This window comes from Perna viridis, chromosome 3 (genome assembly GCF_037379345.1).
Source record: "Perna viridis isolate PV_CMFRI_1.1 ecotype Kerala chromosome 3, ASM3737934v1, whole genome shotgun sequence".
In the NCBI taxonomy this organism is placed as follows: domain Eukaryota; kingdom Metazoa; phylum Mollusca; class Bivalvia; order Mytilida; family Mytilidae; genus Perna; species Perna viridis.
This window is the reverse complement of record NC_142447.1, coordinates 37964479-37991530: the sequence shown is the minus strand read 5'-3', so window position 1 is coordinate 37991530 and position 27052 is coordinate 37964479. Positions and strand designations below refer to the sequence as shown.

General features: G+C 33.5%; 1 protein-coding gene across 1 annotated transcript in view; it reads right to left on the bottom strand.

Annotated features, from left to right (window-relative positions):
* LOC148622153 (uncharacterized) overlaps positions 1 to 24603 on the bottom strand; it is a 39835-nt gene extending 15232 nt beyond the window's left edge. Inside the window, exons 1-14 of the mRNA XM_088571764.1 lie at positions 24319 to 24603; positions 13531 to 13682; positions 12633 to 12801; positions 10261 to 10602; positions 9583 to 9888; positions 7189 to 7500; positions 6228 to 6548; positions 5614 to 5928; positions 5057 to 5213; positions 4304 to 4452; positions 2680 to 3006; positions 1929 to 2240; positions 1049 to 1369; positions 152 to 460 (exon numbers count right to left, since the gene is read on the bottom strand). Of these exons, the coding sequence (XP_088427890.1) occupies positions 152 to 460; positions 1049 to 1369; positions 1929 to 2240; positions 2680 to 3006; positions 4304 to 4452; positions 5057 to 5213; positions 5614 to 5928; positions 6228 to 6548; positions 7189 to 7500; positions 9583 to 9888; positions 10261 to 10602; positions 12633 to 12801; positions 13531 to 13682; positions 24319 to 24415 (3589 nt within the window). The 5' untranslated portion in view covers positions 24416 to 24603. The remainder of the gene's footprint in view (positions 1 to 151; positions 461 to 1048; positions 1370 to 1928; positions 2241 to 2679; positions 3007 to 4303; positions 4453 to 5056; positions 5214 to 5613; positions 5929 to 6227; positions 6549 to 7188; positions 7501 to 9582; positions 9889 to 10260; positions 10603 to 12632; positions 12802 to 13530; positions 13683 to 24318) is intronic.
* Between the last annotated feature and the right edge of the window lie 2449 nt (positions 24604 to 27052).

Sequence of the window (27052 nt, the reverse complement as noted above, 5' to 3'; positions counted from 1 at the left end):
TAAATTTTAATATCAATTTATTTAATATAACTGTCATTCAGTATTGGTAACTAACTAGCAACAACATTGTCAGTAAGTAACTATCATTCTAAACTTATCTTATATATAAGATTATTATGACTTACAAATATCTGTTAAGAAAACTGCTTACCTTTATATGGCTCCTTGTCCGTACAGACAACAGAGGCATACTTTTTACTTGTACACCTCCCCTGTCCATCTGAGGCTCGACATGACTGTATTGCAGGCTCGTTACCCAAACACTGGAGATTTGTGATAGTAATCTGGTAATCATTAGTACCAAATGCTGAACAACAAAGACTTTTTCCATAAGCATATCCCATGTCTCTACAGGCTACTTTAGCATCATTGTCATCAAACTCATCAGAACATACCAAGGTGTACATGTTGTCATTCCAGATCTGAAGTGCTCCATAGTCATCACCAGGAATGGTGTTCACTGAAATAATGATAAATACTCTGAGATACTAATTCTGTAGTCATAGTAGACTCAATTCTAAAATTAAGATTACATACTTTATTGACAAACAACTCAATATTTTGCTTTTTAAAACAACTGTAAATCAAAGAGCTTTCATGACTTATAAACAAATAACATGCATACATAAAGAAACTTTGTGTGATAAATTCTTTGTGTAAATTTTGCATGTCAATTACTTGGAATGTTCAATTTTATTTGTACATGATCTTATAAATTGAAGAAATCTTTTTCTAATGAGCTGATGCAAAATCATACAGTAACTTCTAAGTAATAATCCAGTGGTTATAATCTGCAGTCTACAATTATTTTGAGCTTTACAGAAATACCAACACTACCAGTTTAATGGATTAGCTTTTAATGTACTTGGAATATGTGTATTACATGTATTGATCAAAACTTTAACATAAATAATTGTAATCAAAATGTACCCATGCATGGCAAAATGATGTTTGATAACAACTCCTTTGTTATACTCCTCTTGACAATTGTCTAGAGTTAATTAGTTCAGTAATCTTGTTATTTTCCTTCATAGCAATATTTAACTACCTTTTCTAGAGCAGGTGACCCCAGCATCTGTGAGATGTTGACTACAGTATGACTGGACATTTCCCCATCCTCGACTCGGACATTCTAACAGACTTGATTCAGTACTATCACAAAACATTCCAGAAAGGTAAACATTTCCTGTTCCAGAACCATGATATGACCCTTTGTATGCTGTGCCATCAGGGAAACCAAGCTGTCGACAAAGAACTCTAGCGTCATATTTACTCCAATCATAGTCACATATTGTTCCAGGTATCCCATCATACACCACTTCTACGCGACCATAATGCTTCTTTCCATCAGCTAGTCTAACCTGCACACCTGTTAAAATGATTCATTTATTGACAATTAAACATTACAAAGACTGGTTGCCTTATTGATTTAACTGATATGAAGAAATGAATTTTGTTTATGAATGAAGTTTCAATTTTTTTTCAGTTACAGTACATATTTAAGCTCTATTCATAATATTTATTAAATTGCATGTTCAAATATAAGAATACAGAATACAAGTTTATACTGTGAAAGTACTTTTGTTCGTGGGGTACCAATTTTCCTGGTTTTCGTGGGTTGACCAAACCACTGGTTCCCAATGAATAAGAGATTCCCATTGATGTGTACACTGAAAACATTCAAACCACGAATTCAAGAATCACAAGCTTGTGTTTCTTCCCTGATCCACGAAAATTGGTATCCTCAAATTAAAGTACTTTCACAGTAATACAATAAAGTAAATAGGCACAACATTAAATCAAACAAGTAGTAAATATCAAATTATAACAATACATATAACCTTTCCTTTTATAATGACCAACTTTATAAACTTTCAAGGATTGACATTAGAATCCTTTGCCTATTTAGACCAAAACAAAATACCTACCAGTGGAGTTAAAACAGAGTACACCAGCATTCTTGATAGATCTGACACAGTCCAGTGGTACCTCAGCACTAGCATAGCAGTCCATCAGAGTCATTTCAGTCCCTGAACAGTTAGCCTGGGTATACCATACAGGCATGGTCCTGGTATACACTTCCTGTGGACCAAACACCACGCCCCCTTTAAATCCCATCATGTGGCAGGTTGCGTTAGCATCTTGCTCATCCCATCCATCTGTACATACCGTACCATTCATACCATACTGCTCTACAATCAGAGATCCATGGAATCCGTCAGACAGGTAGAATTTCTTCTCTGAAAGTCAAGTTATATTTCCATTAAACATCCAGTGATTCAATTACTTTTAAAAAATATATTTCAAACAGGTCAGGGGTTGAAAATTTTTTTAGTCCCAGGCATCAGGCTTCAGGAATTTTCAACCCCTGTAGGTGATATTTTATGCCAATTTATTGATACAATTATACTTAAATTATGTAGACTGTTTGTTTTACATTATTTTATATATTTTCACTATCATTTTACAAGTACATGTACCAAAGTATGCAGCAATGCAGATATCAGTCATAAATATTGTGTTTGGCATCTTATTTCCAGAAAGAAATACTTAGATTATGATGCTTTTAATGCCTGTAAAGAAGTGACATGAATAGTTTTATTCCATTTTCTTGGACAAAATAGCATTATCATGCTCAAAACTACATGTACATACTGATACCATATTGTCTCAACTTACCTGGTACAGTATCATGTTTAATACAGAGCAGGCTAGCATAATTAATGGTGACAGAGCTACACTTCCCCTCAATGGTAAATTTACATTCCTTCAAGCTCTTTTCACTCCCATTACAGTTAATCTTATACACAGTTCCAAATGACTTCAGAGATCCAAACGACCCAGGAGCCAATATTTTGGCCTTGTCAAAACCTACATCTCTACAAACCAGATTTGCTGTAACCTGGGTGAAGTTTTGGGCACATACACTGTACCATTTGTTGTTCTTTATGATTTCTACTCGACCAGTCACATAACCTTTAGATTTGGTGCCATCAACAATACGAACTAAAAATAGATTAGCAATAATTTAGTAAATTTATTTTCTTTTCAGTTGATAAAGTACCAGTATAATGACCAAAGTATTTAATTATCCTGGCATTAGTGTCACAAAACTTGAAAAGCCAATAAAGTCTAAAAAATTCCTAACTGTTTGTGATGTCATCAATTACTTTGGTTTGATGTCATCAAAGACTTTGGTTTGAGTTTCCATGAAGTTAAGAATATTCTTTGACTTAAGTTTTTTTTAGTTATGTGGTACCAAAGCCTTTCACTATAAATTTTCAAAATAAGTAGTCAACTAGTTAAAGCAAACTCAATAAAGGAAATCGGTAATGCAAAATAAACATCAAATTGCAGACACTGTCGTGCTATGCATACCTCCCACTCGTACAGGAAGTTGATATCGTAGAGCAACCAAAATTGCCTACCACATATGCCCCATCTATATATAGCCACATACTAAATTTGAAATTGATCCATCTATTTGGAGCCAAGATAATTGTGACAAAAAGTTTGACGGAGGGACAAGGTGATCTAATATACCACCCATCTGTTGAGTGGGGTATAATAATATTTTCTAGATTTTAAAGATTCATTCTGGTTCTTGGGTTCACCACATAGCTGTGTTTATTATTATTTATGTTTATATATCATACAACATCATTTTTGCTTACCAAACAAAACAATTTTCTGGACATTAAAAAATTTTAGTTTGACAAATTAAGAAAACCACAAAAATTAGTAGCCTTAAAAACATTAAATTTCATAAAGGTTAAGGGAGTCAATATGACACAGCATATCTCTAAGCACTACAGATTTCTTGTCAGTAGTCTTAAATCTAGATCATACCCTAAAGCATACACATAGCTAGAAAGATTACATGCTAAATATGTGAGTAACATATACCTTTCAAGGCAAAGTGATTAATTTTTCATACCTAATTAAGATTTTAAAAACAAGACATAAGAATTAACACCCCCACCCCCAAATCTTGGTAGAAAGTACCATAAAAATGCATTAAAACATTTAAAAATCTAGAGTAAAATAATTCTGCGAAACTATCATTAAAATTCAGTCATGAAATATTTTTACCAAATGCCCTATAGTATTCTTCAGTTGATCTTTTGAAGTCAAAGGAACAATGTAAATTTTACATTGTGACATCATCATTTATTTCATTTAAAGGAGATTTCAGTATGAAAACATCAGAAAAGTATGTTATCTTTAATAGTAGTTGATACTGTGCAAATACAACAATAACATGATAAAGTTATTGATAAGAACATTTAACATTAAATTTTACCATCTTTCCAGCAGTAAACTCCAACATGATTCTGACAGTCTAGTTGCTGTACAAACTTCCATCCAAAGCTGGAGCACCCTAGTAATGATGTCTCTGTCCCTGTACACCATACTTTAGACAATACTGCTGGCTCTTTCCCAGGTTTTACACTGTAAATTTATATAAAAATCATTATCATAAGTCATTTTTACCAATTAAAAAAAATTCAAATACAGTTAAAAAAACATCATAGAATATTTTCTTATGAAACATACATCACATATTATGTATGGTGTATGGTGGATTTTTTAAGCAGATGTAACTTTGGCAATTTTGAGACAAAAGTATACTATTGAAAAATGGTTGAAAAATTTTGTTGATTCTAATTTTGGGTAGATGCTGATTGGTGCACTAAATACTTCATTTTAGAGTAAATGTTTTGCAGAAATTATTTTTTGACGTTTTTAGACAGACCACTAAAATATGCCAAAAGTAGCACCCTGCGAAAATTACCTGCTGTATGGTAGTTTATGAAAAAAGGTCGCCAACTATTTAGCATCACTGTAACCCATAATCAATGAAGCATCAGAAGTTAGGTTATCATGTACATCATAAAATAATTTTGTTAGAAAAATGTATCTTATAGGTTTTATATTGATGTGAATTTTCCAACTCATTTCTGATTTATTTAACAACTAGAAAAATTATCATAGTGATTCTACAATGACTTAATAACAAATCCAAAGCCATATTTCTACATTACACCTTGCTTACACCATAGGTTCTCCAGCATTGTACCCCAAACTTCGACAGACTACAGATGATTCCTGAGATCCCCATTTATTGTCACAGATAGATCCTGCTTCATTATCTACATGGATGATCACTCGACCATAGTTCTTACCCCCATCTACCAACATGGTACGGGGTGCTAAAATTAAAGTAAATCATTTAATAAATAGTTACGGCAACTGAATTAATTGATTAAAATGTTAAGCATGATTCAGTTGGTTCATTGGAAAATTTTAACAAAATTGTTATTCCCAGAAAACAGATCTCCAAAGTAATAAAGACTAACAATAATCAAAAATTTTTTTTCGAATAAGTGATTTTAAAAACAGAATATGAATCAAGATTGTGATTCTTCAGGCATTATCAATACCAGTTTACTATAATACAATATCAACATATACGTTTATAGTGTACCAAAATAAAGATTTTTGGGACCATTTACAAACTTCTGCATCTGTGAATTAACTTGAAAATACAATTTATAACAAAGAAAGAAAACTCACTAACATGGGCGGAATATAATTATTATCATTTCTTACCAAACATATTATAACAAATAGCGCCAGCCACAGATGAGCTGTAACATACACCAGTGTCCATCTTACATCGAGATATATCTGTCTCATTACCAAAACACTGGAATTCTGAGATCAATACTGGGGCAGATATGGTTTTAGGGTAGACAGTAGCCACACCCCCAGCAAACTTTTTAGATCTACAGAGAACATGTGCTGCCCTATCATCCCAGAATGATGAACACACCTGTCCCCAGGTGTTAAATGCTTGCACTGATACAGAGCCATAGTTATCATTACTGATTCCCTCAGATTCAAGACCAATGTTTACTTTGATATCTGAAATAAAATATACTATTTCAAAATATACTGTATATCTGGCTCCTAAAAGTAAATCTATTTGAAGTGCTTGTTAAATTCCAAAAATACATCTGTGTTCAAGACCTTGCAGTCTAGTGTTCAAGGTTGTTTAACTCATCACACAAAATTTAAAAACATTTCAATATGAACAAATGTATTTTTCTAATGTACACAAGGCTACATTAAAACTTAGGCTCCAACTCGATTTACATGTCAGAGGAAGATAAATATGTTTTGACCCTGTTGAAACTGTTAATATAGATAAGTTCTAAACTTACCAGTCTGAGCAGTCCCATTGAAGCAACTGACAGCAGCATATCCAAAGTACTTGTTGCTGCATATCTTCTTGGTATCCACCTTACACTCATCCATGGATAATTCTGTCCCCTGACAAGACACCTGGGTCAGTGGATACTTATTGTATTTACCAAAACTTCCCTGAGGCAACACTGTACCATTGTTGAATCCTAAATCTTTGCAGACAAGCCGTGCCTCAAAGTCTCTAAACCCACTGAGACATACATCATACCATTTCTGGTCTGACTTGACATAAATGTTAACTATGCCATTGTCTGGTTTGTGTGACTGCAGTAATCTTACTGAAATCAACATTTTCATAATTATTGAGTAACAGAATGAAACAACAATCAATATTGTTTTCATCTCTAGTGAGTTGTTTAGACATTGTATTGACAGCATCAGCTACTAATACATGTCTTACTCAAGTTCTTGAAATAAAGTTGCAATTATAAAAGTTAATAACACCTAGTATAAATAATAAATCTATGGTCTATAGTACATCACAGTAAGTATTTGTAGCAGTTGTTTATTAATATCAGACAAGATGTGATACACTTTTGAAAAAAAAAACACAAAAAGTACTTTTTATTCTCTAATTCAGTAACAATTTCCAACCACATAATTAGTCTGTTTGTCATAAAGTTGTTGTACTTTTGAGAAAAAAACCACAGATTTTGTATGAATCTGGCCCTTTGCAGGAGTTATCATTCTTGATTTTGTTGTTTTGAGAGAGATGTATGTGTGGTTTTCTAAAAAATACAGATCTGTTTACAGAAAACGCTGTAGTTTTGTAAAAATATGGTATACAAATATTGTTTATTTACAGTACCTGTACCGATCTGTGCAACAAAATTGCGATTTTTATATGTGAATTGTGAATTTTATATGGACTATATTTTCTACCACACTAAAAGAATTTGTTAATGTGTAAATAAATACCATCAGTGTAGCACATGACTTCTACATCTTTTGTATGACCAGCACATCCATCTGTCGGTATGTCCCAGCCAGAACTGTTACACTTTAGTATAGATGTCTCTGTACCCACACACAAGATATCACTGAGGAAGACTTTCCCTGTACCAACTGATCCCAGGTTAGTTGTCTCACCGTCAGCATACCCCTTCTCCTTGCACAGGACCCTGGCATTGGTTTTTGACCAGTATTTGTTACATATAGAACCTTTCTGACCATCATATGATATCTCTACACGACCTCTCTGACCTCCACCAACTATGCTGATCTTAGGTGCTTTAAAGAAAAATTAACATAAAATTTGTATTCAGTGATAACTTATTAATACCTGTAGAGTAGAAGTATCATCATTCTGTTACCAGAGATTTCATTACTTTTAGGGCCTTCAAGAGCTTATTTGAAGTATTTACACTTGCTGAAGACCTTCAGGTGATCGTTGAAAGTATTTACTAAACTAAGGTGATATGGTTGTGCACTAGTTGTGTTTCATCATATTCATTCCTTCTTCTAATGTAGTTCAATGTGAAGTCATACCAAGAACTTTATAGGCTATCGATCTGCTGAACAATTTATAATGTAAGTTATTTTAGTTATACATTTGTTCCACATTGTTTTCATGTTTTTAGTGATTTGTTTGTTGTCCTATTTACATGTAAAACACTCACTGTAATCAAAATGTTAATTTCAGGACCTTTCACGAAGAATTTTGTACTATGGAGGAGGGTACTGTATTATTTTCACACTTTGAGCAGAACATGTATCACAACTAACTAGACATGCCTTTAGGAGTAGTGAAATGACAAGTTAATGACGTAAATATGTCTTAATTACTGCACGTCAACATAAGGTGATTATGGGCAGTAATAAAATCAGACAGAAAGCTAAAAAAAACACATACAATCAGTTGGTACAAGTTTTCCTAAGTGTGATCATGTGTATTATTAAAGACCTTGTAACATGAGGAGCACGTACCATGCTAATAAATGTAATACATGCATCAAGTTAATCTCCTACATTAATTGTCAAATGACTATAATGATGTTTTTTAATGTTTCCTAACTTATCATATTGTTTACATCAAGTTCTATTTAAAGATTAATGATTTGAAATGAGGTCAGAATGGAATTTTGTAAAAATTTTAAGTTTTCTTTAACACAGATAGACTATTGTTCACTTGATATAAAATAAGTTTTGAAACAGGATAACAAATACAGTTTTGTAAATCAACTGTCTTCAGTATTTTATTCTGTGTAAAAATATCAAACATAATGAAAAAATCCCTATGATAAAATAACCAAATATTTAAAAGAAGACTTTGTCTAATTCTTTTAGGAGACCCATCTTTGTGGTTTCTAAGATCATACAAATATAGTGACTAATATAGAATAGTGACAGCTAGTCTCTATGAACTGCCTAGTTACAGGTGGTTTCCAAAGTCACACAAAGATAAAATAGTGACAGGTGGTCTCTATGAACTGCCTAGTTACAGGTGGTTTCCAAGGTCACACAAAGATAGAATAGTGACAGGTGGTCTCTATGAACTACCTAGTTACAAGTGGTTTCCAAGTTCACACAAACATAGAATAGTGACAGGTAGTCTCTATGAAATGCCTAGTAACAGGTGGTTTCTATGAAATTCCTAGTGACAGGTGGTTTCCAAGGTCACACAAATATAGAATAGTGACAGGTGGTCTCTATGAAATGCCTAGTTACAGGTGGTTTCCAAGGTCACACAAAGACAGAATAGTGACAGGTAGTCTCTATGAACTGCCTAGTTACAGGTAGTTTCCAAGGTCAGATTATATATTTGTAATTAAAGGTGGGCTCAAATTTCATATTAATTATAGGTCATTTTTAGTGATAAATTACCAGTAGTTATCTGTTGTTCTCAAGGACAAATTAGATAGAGGTGGTTTCTAAGGGCAGATTAGTGATTAGTGGTTTCAAATGACATATTGATTTCATGAAGCCTCCAAAGACAGGCAAGTTTTGAGAGGTTTTCAAGAACAGATCAGTTATAGGTGGATTCCCATAAAAGAATAGTGATAGGTGATTTCCAAAAATGGACTAATTAAAGTGGATTTCAGTTTAGATTAGTTATAAGTGGTTTCCAAGGACAGATAAGTTGTTGTTGGTGGTTTACACAGGTAGATAAGATACAGGTGGTTTTCAAAATAATATAAGGTAATTAGGTTTTCAAAATCAGATAAGTTATGCATGTTAAAAATCCACACTGTTCATTGGCAATTACCTTGTTTTGCATGATTGTTTTAACATATAAAATTAGAAATAAAAAATACTCATAAATAAAAGTCCAATCACCTTTCTTTTTATTTTATGCACAAAATATGTACCTACCTTCACTTCTATAGCATAATACTGATACAGCAGGACACCAAAACACAGGCTGCCACCAAGAGGTGCTCTGACAATTTTTTAATGAACTTTCTTTTCCAGTGCACTTCACATTAAGGACCCATGCCACCTTGTCTGGCTGGTGTTTAGTGCCAAAAACAACTCCTCCAGCAAAGCCTTTCATACGGCAGACTACTGAAGCCTCTACATGGGTCCATTCATAGGCACAGGCATGGCCCCAAATACCTTCATGGAGGATTTCTACACGACCCCAATTTTTACTACCATCAACTATAGCAATGTCAAAATCTGAAGGGGAAAAAACAAAACTTAAATATTATAAATTTTTGTGTGTTCTAAAGAAAAGCTTTTCAATTAAAAATAAGGGATTGCATTTTCTTATTGCTAAAATTACTAACATCACTATGAATACAAGTTCAAAAAAGATTGTGAGTTATCTCTCTACTTGATTCTGTTTACAAAGATGATTTTGAAATTTTCAAGCATCACTTTCAACACAAAACTATGAGATATATATATATATCATGTTTATATATTGTTTTTTCATGCACTTACTGCATTTTCAAACTGTATTTGTTTGCCTTTAAGTGTATGTCTATACATGTTCCTGTAGAAACCTATAAAGCATAGATGATTGTAGTTTATGAATGTATGACTTACTATGATTGACCTTGTCCAGTGAAGTATTGTAACATATGGCCCCAGCAAGACTGCCATCAACACAGCTTTGCCAGTAGTAGTCCAGATGAGAACAATTTAATAACCTCTTCTCATTTCCTTTACATTTAAACCTATAGAAGGCATCCGAGAAGCCGAGTGACATCCTAACTGATCCTCGGGTTCCATTGTGTAGAGCCACTCCAGATTTGAATCCAAGCTCTTTACATACAACCCCAGCATCTGTATCATCCCAGCCATGATGACAGACTTCTGACCAACCCTTAGGTCCACTAACTTCGACAAGTCCTATCTGAGGTTGATCTTCGGCATAATGCAACTGTGCTATCATTAATTGTAAAAATTATCATGAGAAAAAATATGAATAAGTTTTATTAAACAATATGAACTGAATATTTTGAAATCTTTTTCCATTGGAAAATAATTTGAGATGTGTGATGTCATAAACATTGACTGGTCCGCAGTTAATCCCAAACTAAATAAAGTTTTGATAAAGGATCAAATCTAAATTTGGACTAGAATCGATTAGAAATTGTTTTTAATTTTTAAACAAGTTATACTTGCTTAACCAACTAAGATGGTTTACACTTGTTCATTAAAGGCTTACAAGTTCATGAAGTGTAAATTGTTCATAAGTTGGTTATATCACACAACTTAGTCAAAAATTAAAAACAATCCTTAAAATGATAAATGCCACTGAATTATAGCTGTAAATATACATACATGCACAAGGAATAACAGCACTGTCTTTATTCATAATCAGGAGATGACACTTAAGTTCTTCCATGTGAAACTTAAATGACGTGTACATGGACTAACCGGTATTTCAAAATGACAAATTTTATTAAATTTGAAGCAATTTCAGTTACACAAATGCATTTTTAGGAAAAATTTTGCCTTTAATAAGTTTGACAGAAAAATTATATCATATTTGACTGAATCTAAAGATGCTACCTTGTACAACAATGTACATTCATGTATAATGTCCATATCCAAATAAAAAAGAGGAGAGTTGCCGGGTCAGAGGAAATTCGGACTAGTACAGAGTATGATCAAATAAACTAAATAGCCTTATATGGCGGTATCACCCTTTCCCCTTCAAGTCCAAAAGTACACTCCATGTTTTGGGTGAAGTCCCAAGTACCTTTTACTTTTTGGTAAAGTTAAAATTCCACGAAAGAGTAATCAAGGGAACCAAGGTTACAGCGGTAATCAAAAGAATGTAATCCTGGGATAAAGACCAGACATGGAAAACAGACATACACAACAAAGAACATAAAGTAACTAAAATCATACGTACAAAGTAACAAAAGCAAATGAGCAACTCAGACTCCACTAAAAGCTGGAAGCATGGACCAGGTGCATCGGTAGGGTGAGCGTCCTCTACTTTTCTAGAAACACCCGTTGAGTTGCTCATAAAAAGTCAAGTCCGGGATAGACAAACGAGAAAAGGAAAACTATGACACGTTGAATAAATCAGTTTTCATAGTGAAGATGGATACACCATTACGATCCACGAGTTAATGATGACGACGATAAAACTTCTGTAGTGATGACTTCAATCTTGTAGCAACATTACCCTGTTCCAGAAGCCTATTTGTTAGAGTTCTAGCGCGATACAAAAAGACAAGATCTGGCATAACGTATGAGTTGTGATATGAACACTCCATACGCAGGTGTTGAAGGGATGTTGCCACAGATGAAAGGAAAGTTGACAATTCTGAATGAAAAGTCATCACGTTTGTCGTAAAGTTTGGTCAATAGTTTTCCTTTACCATCGATTTCTAAATGTAGGTCAAGTTATGAGGCTGACTTCACAGTGTCTGTAGTATCCTTTATCTCAAGTTCTTTGGGGTAGATGCAAGGTATCAAATCCCCGAAATAAGGATTGTTTAAAGATAATACGTCATCTATATAGTGGAAACTGAGATTAAAGGATCTAGCTAAACGATATTCTCTCTTTCGGATCAGATCAGCTATAAAGTACGGCTGTTTTGAAATGTTAAGTCCATGGACGTGTGTGCCTCAGTATAAAGTACACTCTAAAAATGACCAAAATCCCAAATCCAAAAAGGGGGGCGATACCCTCTTATACGAATGCCTGAAAGTGATATGTTTATGGTAAGGCTGCCTATCTGCATGCACAATGTAGTATAATCTGTTATTAAATACTTGTCTATTAAGTGACATACATATTGGCTCAAATAACGAACCAACACTGGGAGGGAAAGAAATTTATTGAAAACTTAACATAATTTTATTTCCACGTCAATTAGTGAAGAAGACCCAGTGATATTTGCGAAGTTTCAAATACAATATCAAATGTTTTTGTTTACGTTAAAATAAATACCTACAGGTAACGTTAAAGCAAGAGACGCCAGCATCCTCTAAATGGTTACAGTTGTGGACACCCCATGGATTGGTCAGACACTCGTCCAGCGAAGTCTCGTAACCTTTACAAATAACTTCATCTAAAAATATTGGACCTGTTCCGGGTCCAAAATGAGCTAAAGAATGAGCTATCTACAATGAGAAAGTGACCAAAATCAGAAGAAAAAAACATGGAAATATATTTTATTGTGGATAAAACATTGGACGATAAATTAACAACTTAAGTACCAGTCCAAATAAAATTCCGACATAGTGCATATTAAAGTGATTCATGGTGAAGAAAAACCCACCGAACATGCACTATGCTTATTCAATCTACATATGCTATATTTTCACGTAGCAATTGTCTTTTCCATATTCATATCTGTATTTTGTAAAATCGACCAAATTAAACAAAATCAAGAGCGATAGCTCTTGCAAAGTGCTAATTTTAATGTGCAATCGATATAAATTTTATCTCAAAAGCGCAACACCCAATGAAAATCTATGACTGGTTATGTGGTCTGTAACTGATTCTTAATAGAAAATTAAAGTGAATTCGATTGGTTCTTGACATGCATAAATCACCTCCTGTCTGATTTATATAATGACTGCTACTAAAAAAAAAACAACAAAAAATAAGGTAGTAACACATCAATAAGTTTGGTGCACATTTGCTCCCTAAAACGTTTGTTAAGGATCGATGGAAATCGCAAAGTTCAACATTTTCTAGTATAGACATCTACTACTTCTTCCATTTATAAAATGGGGATAAAGAATAATTTAAAAATAAATTGATACAGAAACATATATAATTACACTCTAATGGTTCACTGGGTGGGAACAAGCTGAGAAGTTATATAGTACTAAAACCATACTTACTCCCCAAGTAAACCCCAACTGTCGACACACAACTGTTGCCGCATCCTGGTCCCAAAAATCATCACATATAGTACCCCATACGGTTTTATTTTTAGAAATTTCAACCCTCCCTGAACTATCGTCCTTTCCATCTTTTAATCGTACGTAGAAGGCTGAAATAAAAAAAAAGTATTAAAAAAAGTAAATTTATTTGCTGATACATGGGCATTGACTACAGTGGCGGACCCAGAAGGGTGCAGGTGGTTGGTACCCCTTTTTATTGGAAAATTTTACACATGAAAATGACAAATTTTCACGCAAAACAATGCAGGTAATGTTCCAGCACCCCTTTTTTCTGACGAACCTCGGCTGGTACCCCTTCTTTTCAAAGTGTCTGGATCCGGCCCTGGACTATTGGCATAATCGACTATACAATGACTTATGCTACCATCAAATATGCAGCCCGTAGATTAGACTAAGTTTTAATTGTTTGTTTGTCGGGCTATGTAAATGATAGATTGAGAACACCACTGGTTGGATAGCAAACTTGATAGTTTAACAAAAGTCCGTAACACCAATTCGTTAATGCCTTAGGTTCTATTGTTTTATGATGCATATCTGTCCTATGTGGTTTGACTACTTCCGATAGTCATTTGATTGGAATTTTTTCACACATTGACTGACTACATTTGAATTATGATTGATAAAAATTCTTCAAGGTGAACACAACTGCAAATTTTGGAAGACAAAGATATGAAAAGACAAGGTCCACCTGGTGACAGCTTACAGTTAGAAGTTAAACGGCTGTTATTCGAAGTGTGACACTTTTTAGAGTTTTAATAAGTCTTTGGTGAAACCTATATCTGTCTCGTGTAACATTTAGTATGGTAAACGAAAAAGAAGGAATGTCAGAAGTACAAAATCTCACAGCATAAAAACACAAATCGGTAACGAAATTTCAGATATAAACAAATTTCTATCTAGAAAACTCGTTTTTGGCAGTAATGTATGGGGGCCAATTTAACACAAATTACAGTTAAGTAAAATATTTAAAGTTATGTCAAGTCGTACGAAAACCTTGTATACAAAATGATATATGTGTCGCTTTAATTCAGTAAAAAAACGAGCATCTATCATGTTCAATTATGTTTAATACTTAACTGTTATGACGATAAAATGCTTTCTGAATTCTAATTTCATTTTCAATGTGTCATTATACAAGAAAAACATGATTTTTAAAACTAAAATGAAAGATTTCTACATAAATTACATGTGTCTTTAACCCAAAATATGTAGGAAAAGAGCGATGTGTTTGCGTTAAATCGAGGGGATTTCTGAGGCTATCAGGTCTAGGAATGTTATTACTTAGTACTACAATATTCGTGTGACTATCATCAACAATATACTGTTTTGCACACATTTTTAAATAACGTCTTGATTTTGATGACTGTTAATAATCCAAATTTGTTTGATTGTACATGTATGATGGTTTTTAAAATTACTTTGAAGTGGGCTTTTATGACTATCGCATAATTGATTAAATCTTTATGGTAATGTCACCTGCATGGCCATTTGGAAACTTTCAATTTTATTAATGGACAATACCCATCTAAAGATGACTATGTAGTTTTCTTGTATTTCCTTATAGTTCCATCTTATCAATAACCAATCAATAAACAAGATGAACAAGGCTAATCTGGTTGATATGACAGAGATATATGCTTGGTAGGGGGTCAATTATTCAACATTAAGACTTCTTCAAAGACGACACATTAGCGATATATAGAAACATATATAGAAATAGAGCGGTTCAGATTTTTCCAACTAGGATGATACGGAAATCGGTTGGTAATTCAAGATGGCTTTTTTAATGAGCGTATAAATACATTTGTGTATACATTTGACGTACAATAAATCCATGACTTTATAAACCACCGCAATTTGTGAATTTTTGTTGCATTCATAGTTGGAATAAGGATCGGCGTCTTCTGTTGATTTTTTTTAAAATAATATGTCCTGGGGTTCATGGAAATTTCTTATGCCCCAACCCTTTAGTAAAATCCTCGACCGTCCACGGTTTATAGTGCAAAGGAGTCTCTATTATATATCAATGTTTAAATTTGACATGTACTAAAATGAGACTTTAAAGTAAAGCAAATGTACAAAAGTGTCTGTCAAGCTATGGTATCATAACAGTCAGCAAACATGACATCCCCAACTAAACATACAACAGACTAGTATGGAAGTTCTTAGACCTTTATGTCATTTTTAACGATAGCGAAGAAATAAAACCTTCATTTATGACAAAGTGAACAAGTATCGAGATGCCTACACATAAGGTCATCAATGTAGAAAACATACTTAAATCTGTTGTTATAATGTTCACCCATGAATTGCTACCAGCTGAGTGGTAGAAAATAGCGCATATTGACTACGTTACACCATTGATTGATTGGCGGATTGCCCATTTGCCCATTTTTATCTATTACTCATTTGACCTTTGGTGCAGCTCATGACAATCCACAATTATTACTCAAAACAGTTTTGCTACTACCCTCTTAAAGAAATAACCAGATCGGTTCCTATAAAATCTGTATAAAATATAAAATGTTGTCAAGGATTTTCCTGAAATAAAAGAGAGAGAGAGAGAGTAAACAGACGGAGGTAACTGGATGAATGATTATCCTAAATAAAATACATTGGCATTCAATGGCAATCAAAGAGTACCAACAAATTAAGAATTTTAAGGAGATTTAAGTTGCTGGAAGAACATTTACCCTTTAAGTTTATAATTCAAACGAAATTGAAGTTGCTGGAAGTACATTTACCCTTTAAATTTACAATTTCAAAGAAATTAAAGTTGCTTGAAGTGCATGTGCCCTTTATAAGCTCACAAGTTTTAATCAACCTAGATACAACTTACAATTATATGCATTAAGGGATTTCTGCACTTTTCCAATCTTTTTTTTAAATGATCGTATGTGTTGTGCTTTGCGTTTCATATCTACCAGATATATGTCAACGTAATAGAAAAAAACGAACAGATATAATGGTGAAACGTACTCCTACAACGTGAGAGGTTGGAATTCCGTCCGTTAGGATGGCACCAAGTCAGAAAATAGCTTGCCAGACTACCTCTAGCATTGCTGGAGTAGGTTAAACGCAACAAATATACCAGCGTATAACCTCGAAACAAAATAATATATACTTTCAGAGGTCATCAATGATTGATTGATTGCTTGGGTTTAACGCCCGAGCAGCAATATTTCAGCTATATGCAGGCGATGTACATGAAGTGGATGATAAAATGAACATGAAATGATGAAATGAAAAATGGGATGGGACACAAGGACAATGGGGTCGACAAATTTTAATTGCCATTGGAAATAGGGAGAGGTGGGTGGGGTCGGCAATTTAGCCTCCTGTGTCGGAGCCCTATGGTTCCTACTCCGGAAAAATACCACAGTAGTGTTCTTTATAACGTGCGAGGAACGTGGTATCTTTCCCAACACGGTGCACCACTATGGTTTGCGGTCAGGTTTTCCGTATTATAGCCTGACAACCCCAGCATGTAACACGCCAGGGGTACCCCATTCCACCACCTAGGGCACACAACCCAGTTGCTCTGTGGGTAGAACGCCCTAGCCCCCGGTTAGGGTTCTGAGCACTACTTAGTCGCCGTTTACAAGCTTAGCGCTGTTGCATGCCTATTCTTTTGACACCAGGACCTGCACGGGGCTCAGAGGTCATCAAAGGTCTTAATGCAAAAGCTATAACACCAAACTTAAAAAAAGTTGTTCTATTCCTAAATTATCTGACTTCTGTAAGCGGTTCGTATATTGATATTAATGTAGTGCACAAAACATGATTATTTATATAAATGGCCAGTATGATCGGTCCAATGATCATTATTTTTCATGTAAAGAATTACTTTCTTCACAGACAATTCATGTATCCAGCGATCACCCCCTAGTACTGGAAAACAAACTTTTTGGCGATTAATTTCTTAACGCCTCATGACCTGAAATCCTACTTGCATCTTCTATAGAATGTAAAAATCATTTCTTGTCCGCATCGTCACTCGACAGCGTTAGTAATGAATTATCGCATTTGTTCAATTTAGGCGATTTTGTTTTATCTGATATTAACTGTTCAAAATTCATTATAAGTGAACATATTTCTGAAATGATCATTATAAGGAAAAGACCAAAAGGTAAAAGTCTATTAAAAGAAAACATTTAATTTTTTCTATAATAAACATTTTATACGACCAAATGCGTAAATTGCTTTGAGTTTTTCCTTTTCCTAGCACTGTAAGCAGGATATTCTAACAACAGTGTGTTATTTGATCGAATTTTTATTGAATGAAATAAAAATGACAGATCTTACATGTCTTGGAATAGAATTATCATGTTCAATTAGACTACGAGGAGACATTAATTATCAAAATGAATTGCTTTTTTATTTCATTTACTGGAAATTAGATAAAATGTTTTTTGTTCATTTGTTGAAAAATTTGCCGAAATATAGTACTCTAGTCGAAACACGCTTTGTAATAATTAAGCTAGAACACAAAACACGAAAACATTTTTTACTACTGAAGAAAATAATCAGCTCTAAGATCGGCAAAATATAATACAATGTAGTGAGCAAATCCCGAGAAAAGCGTCTGTGTGCGTGTTTTTTTTTGTTGTTTTTCAGTGCACGAAAATTCATTCGCTTATAAATTTTCCATCAAATTATCATAAACAATTAACATGCACTCCGTCCAAATATTACAGGAGGTTACGACCTTAAAATGCCCTTAAAAGGCATCGTCCAAAAGAACCAGGAGATAACCACCTTCAGTGTTCCCTGAGTACTCCCCCCCCCAAAAAAAAAAAACAAAAAAAAAAAACAAACAAACAAACAAAAAAACAAACAAAAAACACAAGTGACGACCTTTTAAAACGTTTTAATCACTTCGGCGCTGGGATATTGTTTTTTTTTTTTTTTTTTTTTTTTTTTCTTTCCAACACAAATCAAAGACTGAAGTCTTCAGAGTCGCTAAATGTTCTATGCTAAGGATTTTGGCTTATTTTCAACATCCAAGCGAATTCAATGCTCTACTTAAACTTCACTACCAATCAATCAGTGATTTTCTCATTTTCACCATAAATATATGTATGTATGGCGCGGTATCGGGGTAAAAAATACGTATTTATGCATATACTAAATTCGATTTATTCATATACTAAAATCGAATTCTGTATATGCTAAATCATTTAAGCTTATCCTTAATTCGAATAAAGCATAAGCTTGAATAAATTATCTATGCATATGCGCAATTCGAATTATGCCTATGCAAGAATAATTAAGCATAGGCAAAATTCGAATTATGCACATGCATAAATAATTTAGCACAGGCAAAATTCGATTTAAGCAGGTGCATGAATTGAATTAAGCATATGCTTAAATGCTTTTTTTTCCTTGATACGGCGCCGCAAGTGTTCTAAATCCAAATAATCGCAATTTTTTGTGAGCTACAACTTGAAGATTTTAGATCGATTTAAGGAGGACTTTACAAGGATGATGATTGATAATATACAATCATGTTCTTTTCCATTTCACATCTTTTGACACCCTACATTTGTACATTAGTAGTAAAAAGTGTATTTCTTTTTCGAAAATATACTTGACTTTTAGGACTATATTGTTGTGTTTAGTTCAATGCTAACCGATCATTTCATCTTTAATATAAACTTCCCACTCTCATACATGTGAAAAACACGTAGAGCACATGTGTATGCTATTTAAGTAAATTTTCGGCCCTGTGTTGGTTTTTATCGCACGATTTGTTGCTTTGTTATATCAAGTTCATGATCAAATTCAAAATTTTCAACCAATAATAGATCAATGACGCATGTTTTATTGTGATTTTTGTTGTCTTCAATTAATTTGGTAGATTTCAGATGTTTGTCCACTAATACCAAGTTGTAGCATGATACATGGTTAAAAATGAATGATTTCGCCCTAATGTCAATTAATAGTGTTTGACATTATTAGTAGTGCGTCTTCGTGTTGTTATCTGACTTTTTAGTTTATTTTGAAGAAATGTCATCGTTCGGTTACCATGGATTTGATTACTTTTGCTGTCGGGGCCTTTTGGAGCTTACTTGAAGGTGTGTTTACACTTATTGAAAACCTTATGGTGATCTCTTTAAGTATTTACCGGTACTATTTTATAAAGGTTATACGATGGTGCATTTGTTGCGTTTCACCATTTTATGGTGACATACCAGGCGGCAACGATCTTATATACCCCTGTGCCTTTCAAAGGAAAAAGGAGGTTTCGACCTTAACCAGGAGGTAACGATCTTTAAATGTCCGAGCAATCCAAGTGAAGGAGGAGGTAACAAAATTAAAATGTCCCCTACTGCCGACAAAAGAACCGAGAGGTAGCGACGTCAAACTGCCATCTCGATCGAAGAACTAATAAAAAAGACATTAAAATGTTCTCTTGGTGTTTAAATGCACGAAACAGCTGCTGACTGGAGATGATTTAGAATAAAAATGGCCTGCGCTCTGCGTGAAAAAAATATTGCTCCTGACCATATAGTTAAAGAGTAAGACGGCTCATACCTGAAAATCAGATGATCGATGCATATATACGCGGAATATCAAAAATAGAATGAAAACTAACGCAAGTCACTAACATCGTAAACTGACTTACATTTTTATATAGAAACGAATGTTAATTGTTGCATAAATGATACAAATGTCCTGACACATTATAGTGAGAGTAAAGTATATGTTTGTTTCCGACCATAAAACAGATGACCAATGTGTATTAAATATCATAAAATACATTAAATATCATCTTTAATAATGACAGTGTCCGTTTGTACGCCTAGGGCAGTAGTGTGTTGTACATTTATAGCTCCTGTTATACTAGTCGTTAGCACTGTTGACCATTGAAGACATACATACATTAGCTAGGGTTACAAGAGTGTCTAGTCGTAAGATAAATCAAAAGTACAAAACATATATAAATTCCTCGCTTCAGTATGAAATAAGATCACGAAAAGAATGAAAGAGGGCAAAGAAAGATATCTGATCCCATAGAGTACTCTCACGAATGCACCAAGATGGATATTCTGCTGCAGCAGAACTACTTTATACGCTGACGCCCCCGGTATTTACTAGTACACCAAACCCATTTTTTTAAATATTTTGATCGTTTTACACCTTAACATGAGATACGTTTCGTGTAAAGTTTCAAGATTTATCTATGTACAAGCTGCAGTTACGTTGCAAAAGGTACACAGGAAGAATTGCGTGTGAGAATTTTTTTCTCTTGTATTACTGCTCAATCATTTGATGGAGATGTAAGTTTTTCGTTATTTGAACTTTCTAGTATCAGGGAAATGTAACTGAAAAATTACTTTTACATTGTGTTCGACGAAAGTATGAGTTAAAATTCGATCAAGGATATCCGTATATTTGAATAGGATAATAGTTTAGTTTTGAATTCTTTCATGGTTTATTATACATTTCATAGCTACGGGCTCGTTTACTATGCTTATTTTCCATGATATAAGTAAATAGATACATATCTGTTGTGACTTGTACTAATATTTTACAGTCACTTGTTCATATATTTACTATAACGTTTTAAATAAAAATAGTTAACGTGCATATTTCTGAGACTTACTGGTATTAAGCGACAATTTTAATGCGACTTAAACGACTAATCCTTAACTTTGATACTGAAAAAATGGCTACTTATTTTATTTATTTATTTATTTATTTTTGGTTTATCCGGTCCAGCATTGTCAATTTTCCCCACCCATTATTTACTGTTAGCACAAAGTTTGATCTCAGTTTCCTTAACTGAATATTTGAAAAACAAAAAAAAAACAAAAAAAAACTCGAAAAAAAGGCACAGATTTTATTGCATAAACTACGTTTTTTATACCTTAGAACCTCCAGAAAATCCATTCAAGTGTTTGTAAAATTGCCTTTTTAAGATATTGATAGGTCAAATTTAGTTGAAATGCACTATGGAAAAATGATGAGAAAATTTTCCCGTACTTTTTCCTTATATAAATAGAACTATCTATGTCAACGATGCTTCAAGATGTATTGAATATATTTGAGACAAAGAATTATGATGTGCCACCCATTGCCTGATTCTTACACAGAATGGTACTTAAAATCCAAATAAATGGCCTGAACATGAAAACAAGAAAAGATTTAAATACACAATGTGGCGAACAGACACCACACATAAAAAAACTAAGCCCTTGCGATATAAACTCCCGGATATCAAGTGACATAAAAGTAATGATCATTCTTTTTTTATTGTCATCACGTGTCATTAGTATAATAGCATTAAAATAACAAGCTAACTGCATCAACTCCTATCTCATATGTCACTTTATTGACAATTCATCATCTTTTTTAAATGAAGTATGCGAAAAATTGGTAACAAATTTCACAACGAAAAATACATTTCATTCGTTGCATAAAAAAAATTAAGACGAGTAGTGAAATCATGAAGTCGATCGTCTTCAAGTAGCACTCCAGCTAATTAATCATGCAAAATGTGATTTATGGGTAAAAATCCTATGTATTTTTATTTTTGTTATTTTGTTTAAATAGCCACAGTAAACAGACATTAACATTCATTTTCATATAACCTGTGGTACTTAGGAGATAAAAAGTATAAAGAATGCAGTGTAGATTTCAAAATTAAGAGAAATAACTTTGTAAATGACACTCAAGTACAACAGAATCTATTGGATTTTCAATGTTGATTATCTCCTATGAGCAGGCAGACTTGAATGAATAATTACACATTTCATAGTATAGACCCATAAAACAACTTAATTATAAAAATAAAAATGTGTAGCCTTTTATGGGTGTATCACATTTTTCAGATTTTGCATGATTCTTACAAAGGCAACGACTTAACGTTTCCCCCGATTTGCTGTTTTTGATCAATTGAAATCATTGGTTATTTGTCTCGGGTCATATAACGACCAGTTCAATGTACAAATGATGATTGAATATTCCACGATCAGTTTGTAGTCTGTCATTTTCTGGTCTTTGTTTTTTTACATGTCACGATTTGAGTTGTTTTCTACTTCCCATACACATGCATGTAACAAACGTAAAATCCGATATTAATCACCAAAGATTGGTTAACTTCTAAATATATGGGTTATTTCAAAATTTTGTCTAAGAATCGTACATGACGTACTATAAGAAACCAAAGGTATACTGGTGGCTTTTGTTTAAAAACTTGAAATTTTATGTCTCCCGTTTTATGTTTCAGTGAAATATTTCTAAAAGGGTATTAGAATCTTCCAAATACATCACCAAAATGATTCCCTTTTGCTCCATATGCAGCTATAGAGTGTGCTTGAATAGCGTTTAAAGAGTTGACTGTGTCTAAATGTCCAAATCTGACAGATAATGGTGGTCCTTATGATGGCATGGGGACTAATAAGTGTCTCAATTGACCGGTCATCATTGTCGTCAATGCTACACAGACCATAATGATTCTGATGTATGGAAAACAACTGTTTAATATTCAACATGTGTACATGTACTTATAATTTTACATTTAATATTTACTTTTTCTTTGAGTTAAAATAAATTAACGAAGTGGCTATATGAAATCTAGCTAGCAATCAATTTAGCTTCAAGTATTTGACACTATCACGTCAAATAAATAAAATTCAAATATGGCCCTATTAGGTCGCATATCCTTACCAACCAACATAATACAAGTTACATCCCCTTCCCCTCCCTTCTTTCGTGACTAGTGCAGACATGTGATAAAATGTTTCAGCTATTAATTTAATAAAGATTCGGGAATTGTTGAAACGTTTCTAACATCGGATGATAACGAGCTGTTTTACAATCGTTGCCTGGATTTTACGTTTTTTGTTTTGTTTGTTTGCTTTTTAGGGCGCTTCGGTGGAGTCACACGTTTTACATTTACACTGGGCTCATTTAGTGAGACGTTTTACTGTGGGTTCTATTTATTTTATGCTTCACTGAGATTTATTGGTCAAAATTTCACGACACATTCTTTTTTATAGACGTTTTGATGATAGCTTCTTTAGAGCAGACATTGTTATAGGTGTTATTTGGTCTAGCCTTATCTAGTAACGATGAGATAGTCTTAACAACCTTAATCTGTATTGCACTCACTTCCGTGTTCATGTCGGAAAACCAGCATTGACGATCGTCATGGAAATCATTCCTGTTATTCTATGATATTCTGACATAATTTCTAGCATTGTAGATGGGAACATAACTTTATATTTCTTTAAAAACCCAAGATGGTTACAGTACTTTAATGAATCTGCCAATAGTCTTCATTACGTATATTATCCATATTGATGTTTGCTAGAACATGTATCACATATTGATAATAATTACATGGTTTTGTTAGGACATGTGTACCATATTGTACACCGAATGGTTCTCAAAAAATAACCGTTAATTTGTTGCAGATGAACACGACGTTAAGATTTGTACTTGAATTTGTATCCTTTATTTCCAGGAGCAAACAAATAGGCGCTACGTTAATGAAAGGACACATTTTGTATGAAAAAAAAACCCTTCATCTGGATAAACGTTTTCGTTAATAACACGATTTGTATCTAGTTATATTTAGTTGCGTGCTTCCGTCGGTCAAAGCTCGCTTAATGACATGTACTATTTACGAAACCATAAAAATGTGAATGTTTATAAGAGATAGATTAATGGTAATGGTATTCCCATACAAATGTCATAATAAAATGATAATCTTACCTAATGTAGAATTTTTACCATACGTTGGACATAGAAACTCCACTAGAAATATCACAGATAGAAGCTGTATTATCCACAGTTTTGACGAATAGTCCATTATTATTTTTTTAAAAAGGTATTTGAGCAAATAATATTAATATCCTTCCATTATCAGTTTCCAATATTTTTACATCCTTTGAAGTTTTCCTATTGCGCGTAGTCTACCTCCAGGTGAGAATATTTTGTAGTATTACGTTAAAGTTTATAATAGTTCACCATCAGTTGATGAACACAATCGTACCATATTTTTTAGAAGGATGTAGAAAACAAATTAATCGTATAACAATATAAAGGTGCTGAGAGTATACAATTTTCTTTAGAAGACGTACCGAGGCCTTCAGGGATCCCGTTCCTTGTCAAATGCTATCAATCACTGACCATGTTTGGCCCTAGGCGATATCTTACGTATGGTAACCATAAATGATTTGATTGGAGAACTTATATATGTTTTATTTGATAATTAATACAAATAATCATAACGGCAATATGTATCTATAGATGACGAATCATAACAAAGGATTACACGACATTATTGAATAAGTACAAATATGTGAAAAAAATAAACTGATTTATTATGCTTGTAAGGAAAACGTTTGGAAGTGTTTTTTTTTTAAACGCTTCAAGTAGAAAATGACAAGATTTACAAGTAATGAGGACATTAATTTTTATGATGCCATACGCTCGATTTTCTAAAACACAATTAAATGAAATACAAGGAAAGCGAAATCGTTGTGGTGGTATTCAGCTGTCTGTTTATTCTGTTTGCCCAGCCACACTTCATTTTGAAGAATTCCAATATTTGGGGATGGGGTAGGGTTGGGTGCAAAAATGTTCTTGATTAAAAATATTTGAGTTGGGCTATGGTACACAAAAAAGGCCAGACCGCATTAGGGCTTCTTGTCATAAGAACATTTATTGTATGTTGAATATCAGTAAAAAACACATTTTATTAGTTAGCCATCGCCATAATATGAGACTAACACAGTGGCAAGATGAATTACTGTTAGAAGCATAGGCCGAATGAGATTTTTTTTTAATTCAGCCACTATTTTCTATTTCTAAATCAGGTCAAGAGACGTGCCATTTGAACTTAACACTGCAGCCTTGCTGTGAACCAATGGGGGTGTTGCTCCTTGGTGATAGAAAAATCGAGATGTCCGCTATTATGAGATTGAAAGAGCATACAGGCAACTCAGCCTTGAAAAAGGGGAATCGGAATGGTTGCACCTGCTGCTCTGAGTTGAGAAAAGGAGGATTGATATCGGCTACTGAGAGGGTGAGGAAAAAGAATGGTTGCCGAATATTCATAGACCGAAGATGAGGCTGATCAGAAGTCGGGGAAGGATGCATGCATGCCGGTGACTTAGATATGGGAGCATGTTATTTTTAGCGATATCTTAGTGACAGAAAAAAAATAATTTTTTGTCCGATGGCTACTTAGAATTTGTGGAAATTCGATTTCTTCTTTTTGCCTGCTTCTGAGGAAAAGCTAGGATTGTTGTCAGTGATGGGGAATTGTCGTGTCTTTAGAAATTGTGAAACCGCCAAGCCCATGTTGCAACTGGTATTTTAGAACAGTCAATGTTCAAACTATACATGTAGTCACTGGGTAATGGAATTAATTAATGAAATAGTAATTTTCCTATTCTGTAGACCGACCCTATCATTAATTTGGCGTGTTATACGTTATACTACAGAAATTAAGTGTTCTTCGGGTGATGTTTGCCTTTGAAACTCAGTTTTTCCTATCTTATAGTTTTGTTTATGAAATGTGAAATCAAAATTTTCTTTTCATAACAAGTTAACTTTTTTATCGGTTTCATAAGCAATGACTATGTCATTTATTATGGATAGTGTTGTTTTTTTGACATTCAATCAACCATCACACATATCACATTTAATGATTCATCTTACTGGTTTCCTGTCAAATAGATTTACATTTCATTATAAAATTTATAATAAGGTCTAGTTACCTGTTTCATTTCTTTTAACTTTAACATATATAAGTTTCAAAAGGGACAAAATAAATAAAACAGAGACAGACCTTAAAATGGTTTAATCACCGGGGCTTGCTCCCACTATCAAATATGTAGCCCGATTATTTATGAACAAGGTATGAGGCCCTGCATATTTGATAGTGGGAACAAGTCCTTGTGGTTAAATCACAGTCGCTTGTCCCCTTTCCGCTAAATAAGTTAGCTGCAAATTTGATAATGGTCTATAGTTCAAGTCATATCAATCCACAACCATACCAGTTAGCTTATAAATGTTATTCAAGTGCCACGTAAAACATACTGTATTTATTCCTAATCGTTTGTTCGCAAATGTATATCTAACGTCGCAAAAAAAAACTCAAAAGATATCGCAATATTTCAATTGGTAAATATTTCAATTGATTTACTTGTTGCGTTAAACAACCACTATCAGAAAATGAGTGGGTGAAACTGAATTACCATTTTCCAATATAACCAAAACTAGCTCTAGTAATTTGTTCACTACATTCAGGAACTTTAATTAGATTGCTCCATTTTCATGACCGAACTTTTTTTATTTGTAGATTTACACTCGTATGCAAATTTATCCATATGAACGCATTTAACACGTGCATGTGCAATAAATGTGCACTTGGTCGGGATTATTTGATTTGAAAAGCTAGGACATTCTAAACTCTTTTTTTTTTATTAAATATCAGGTT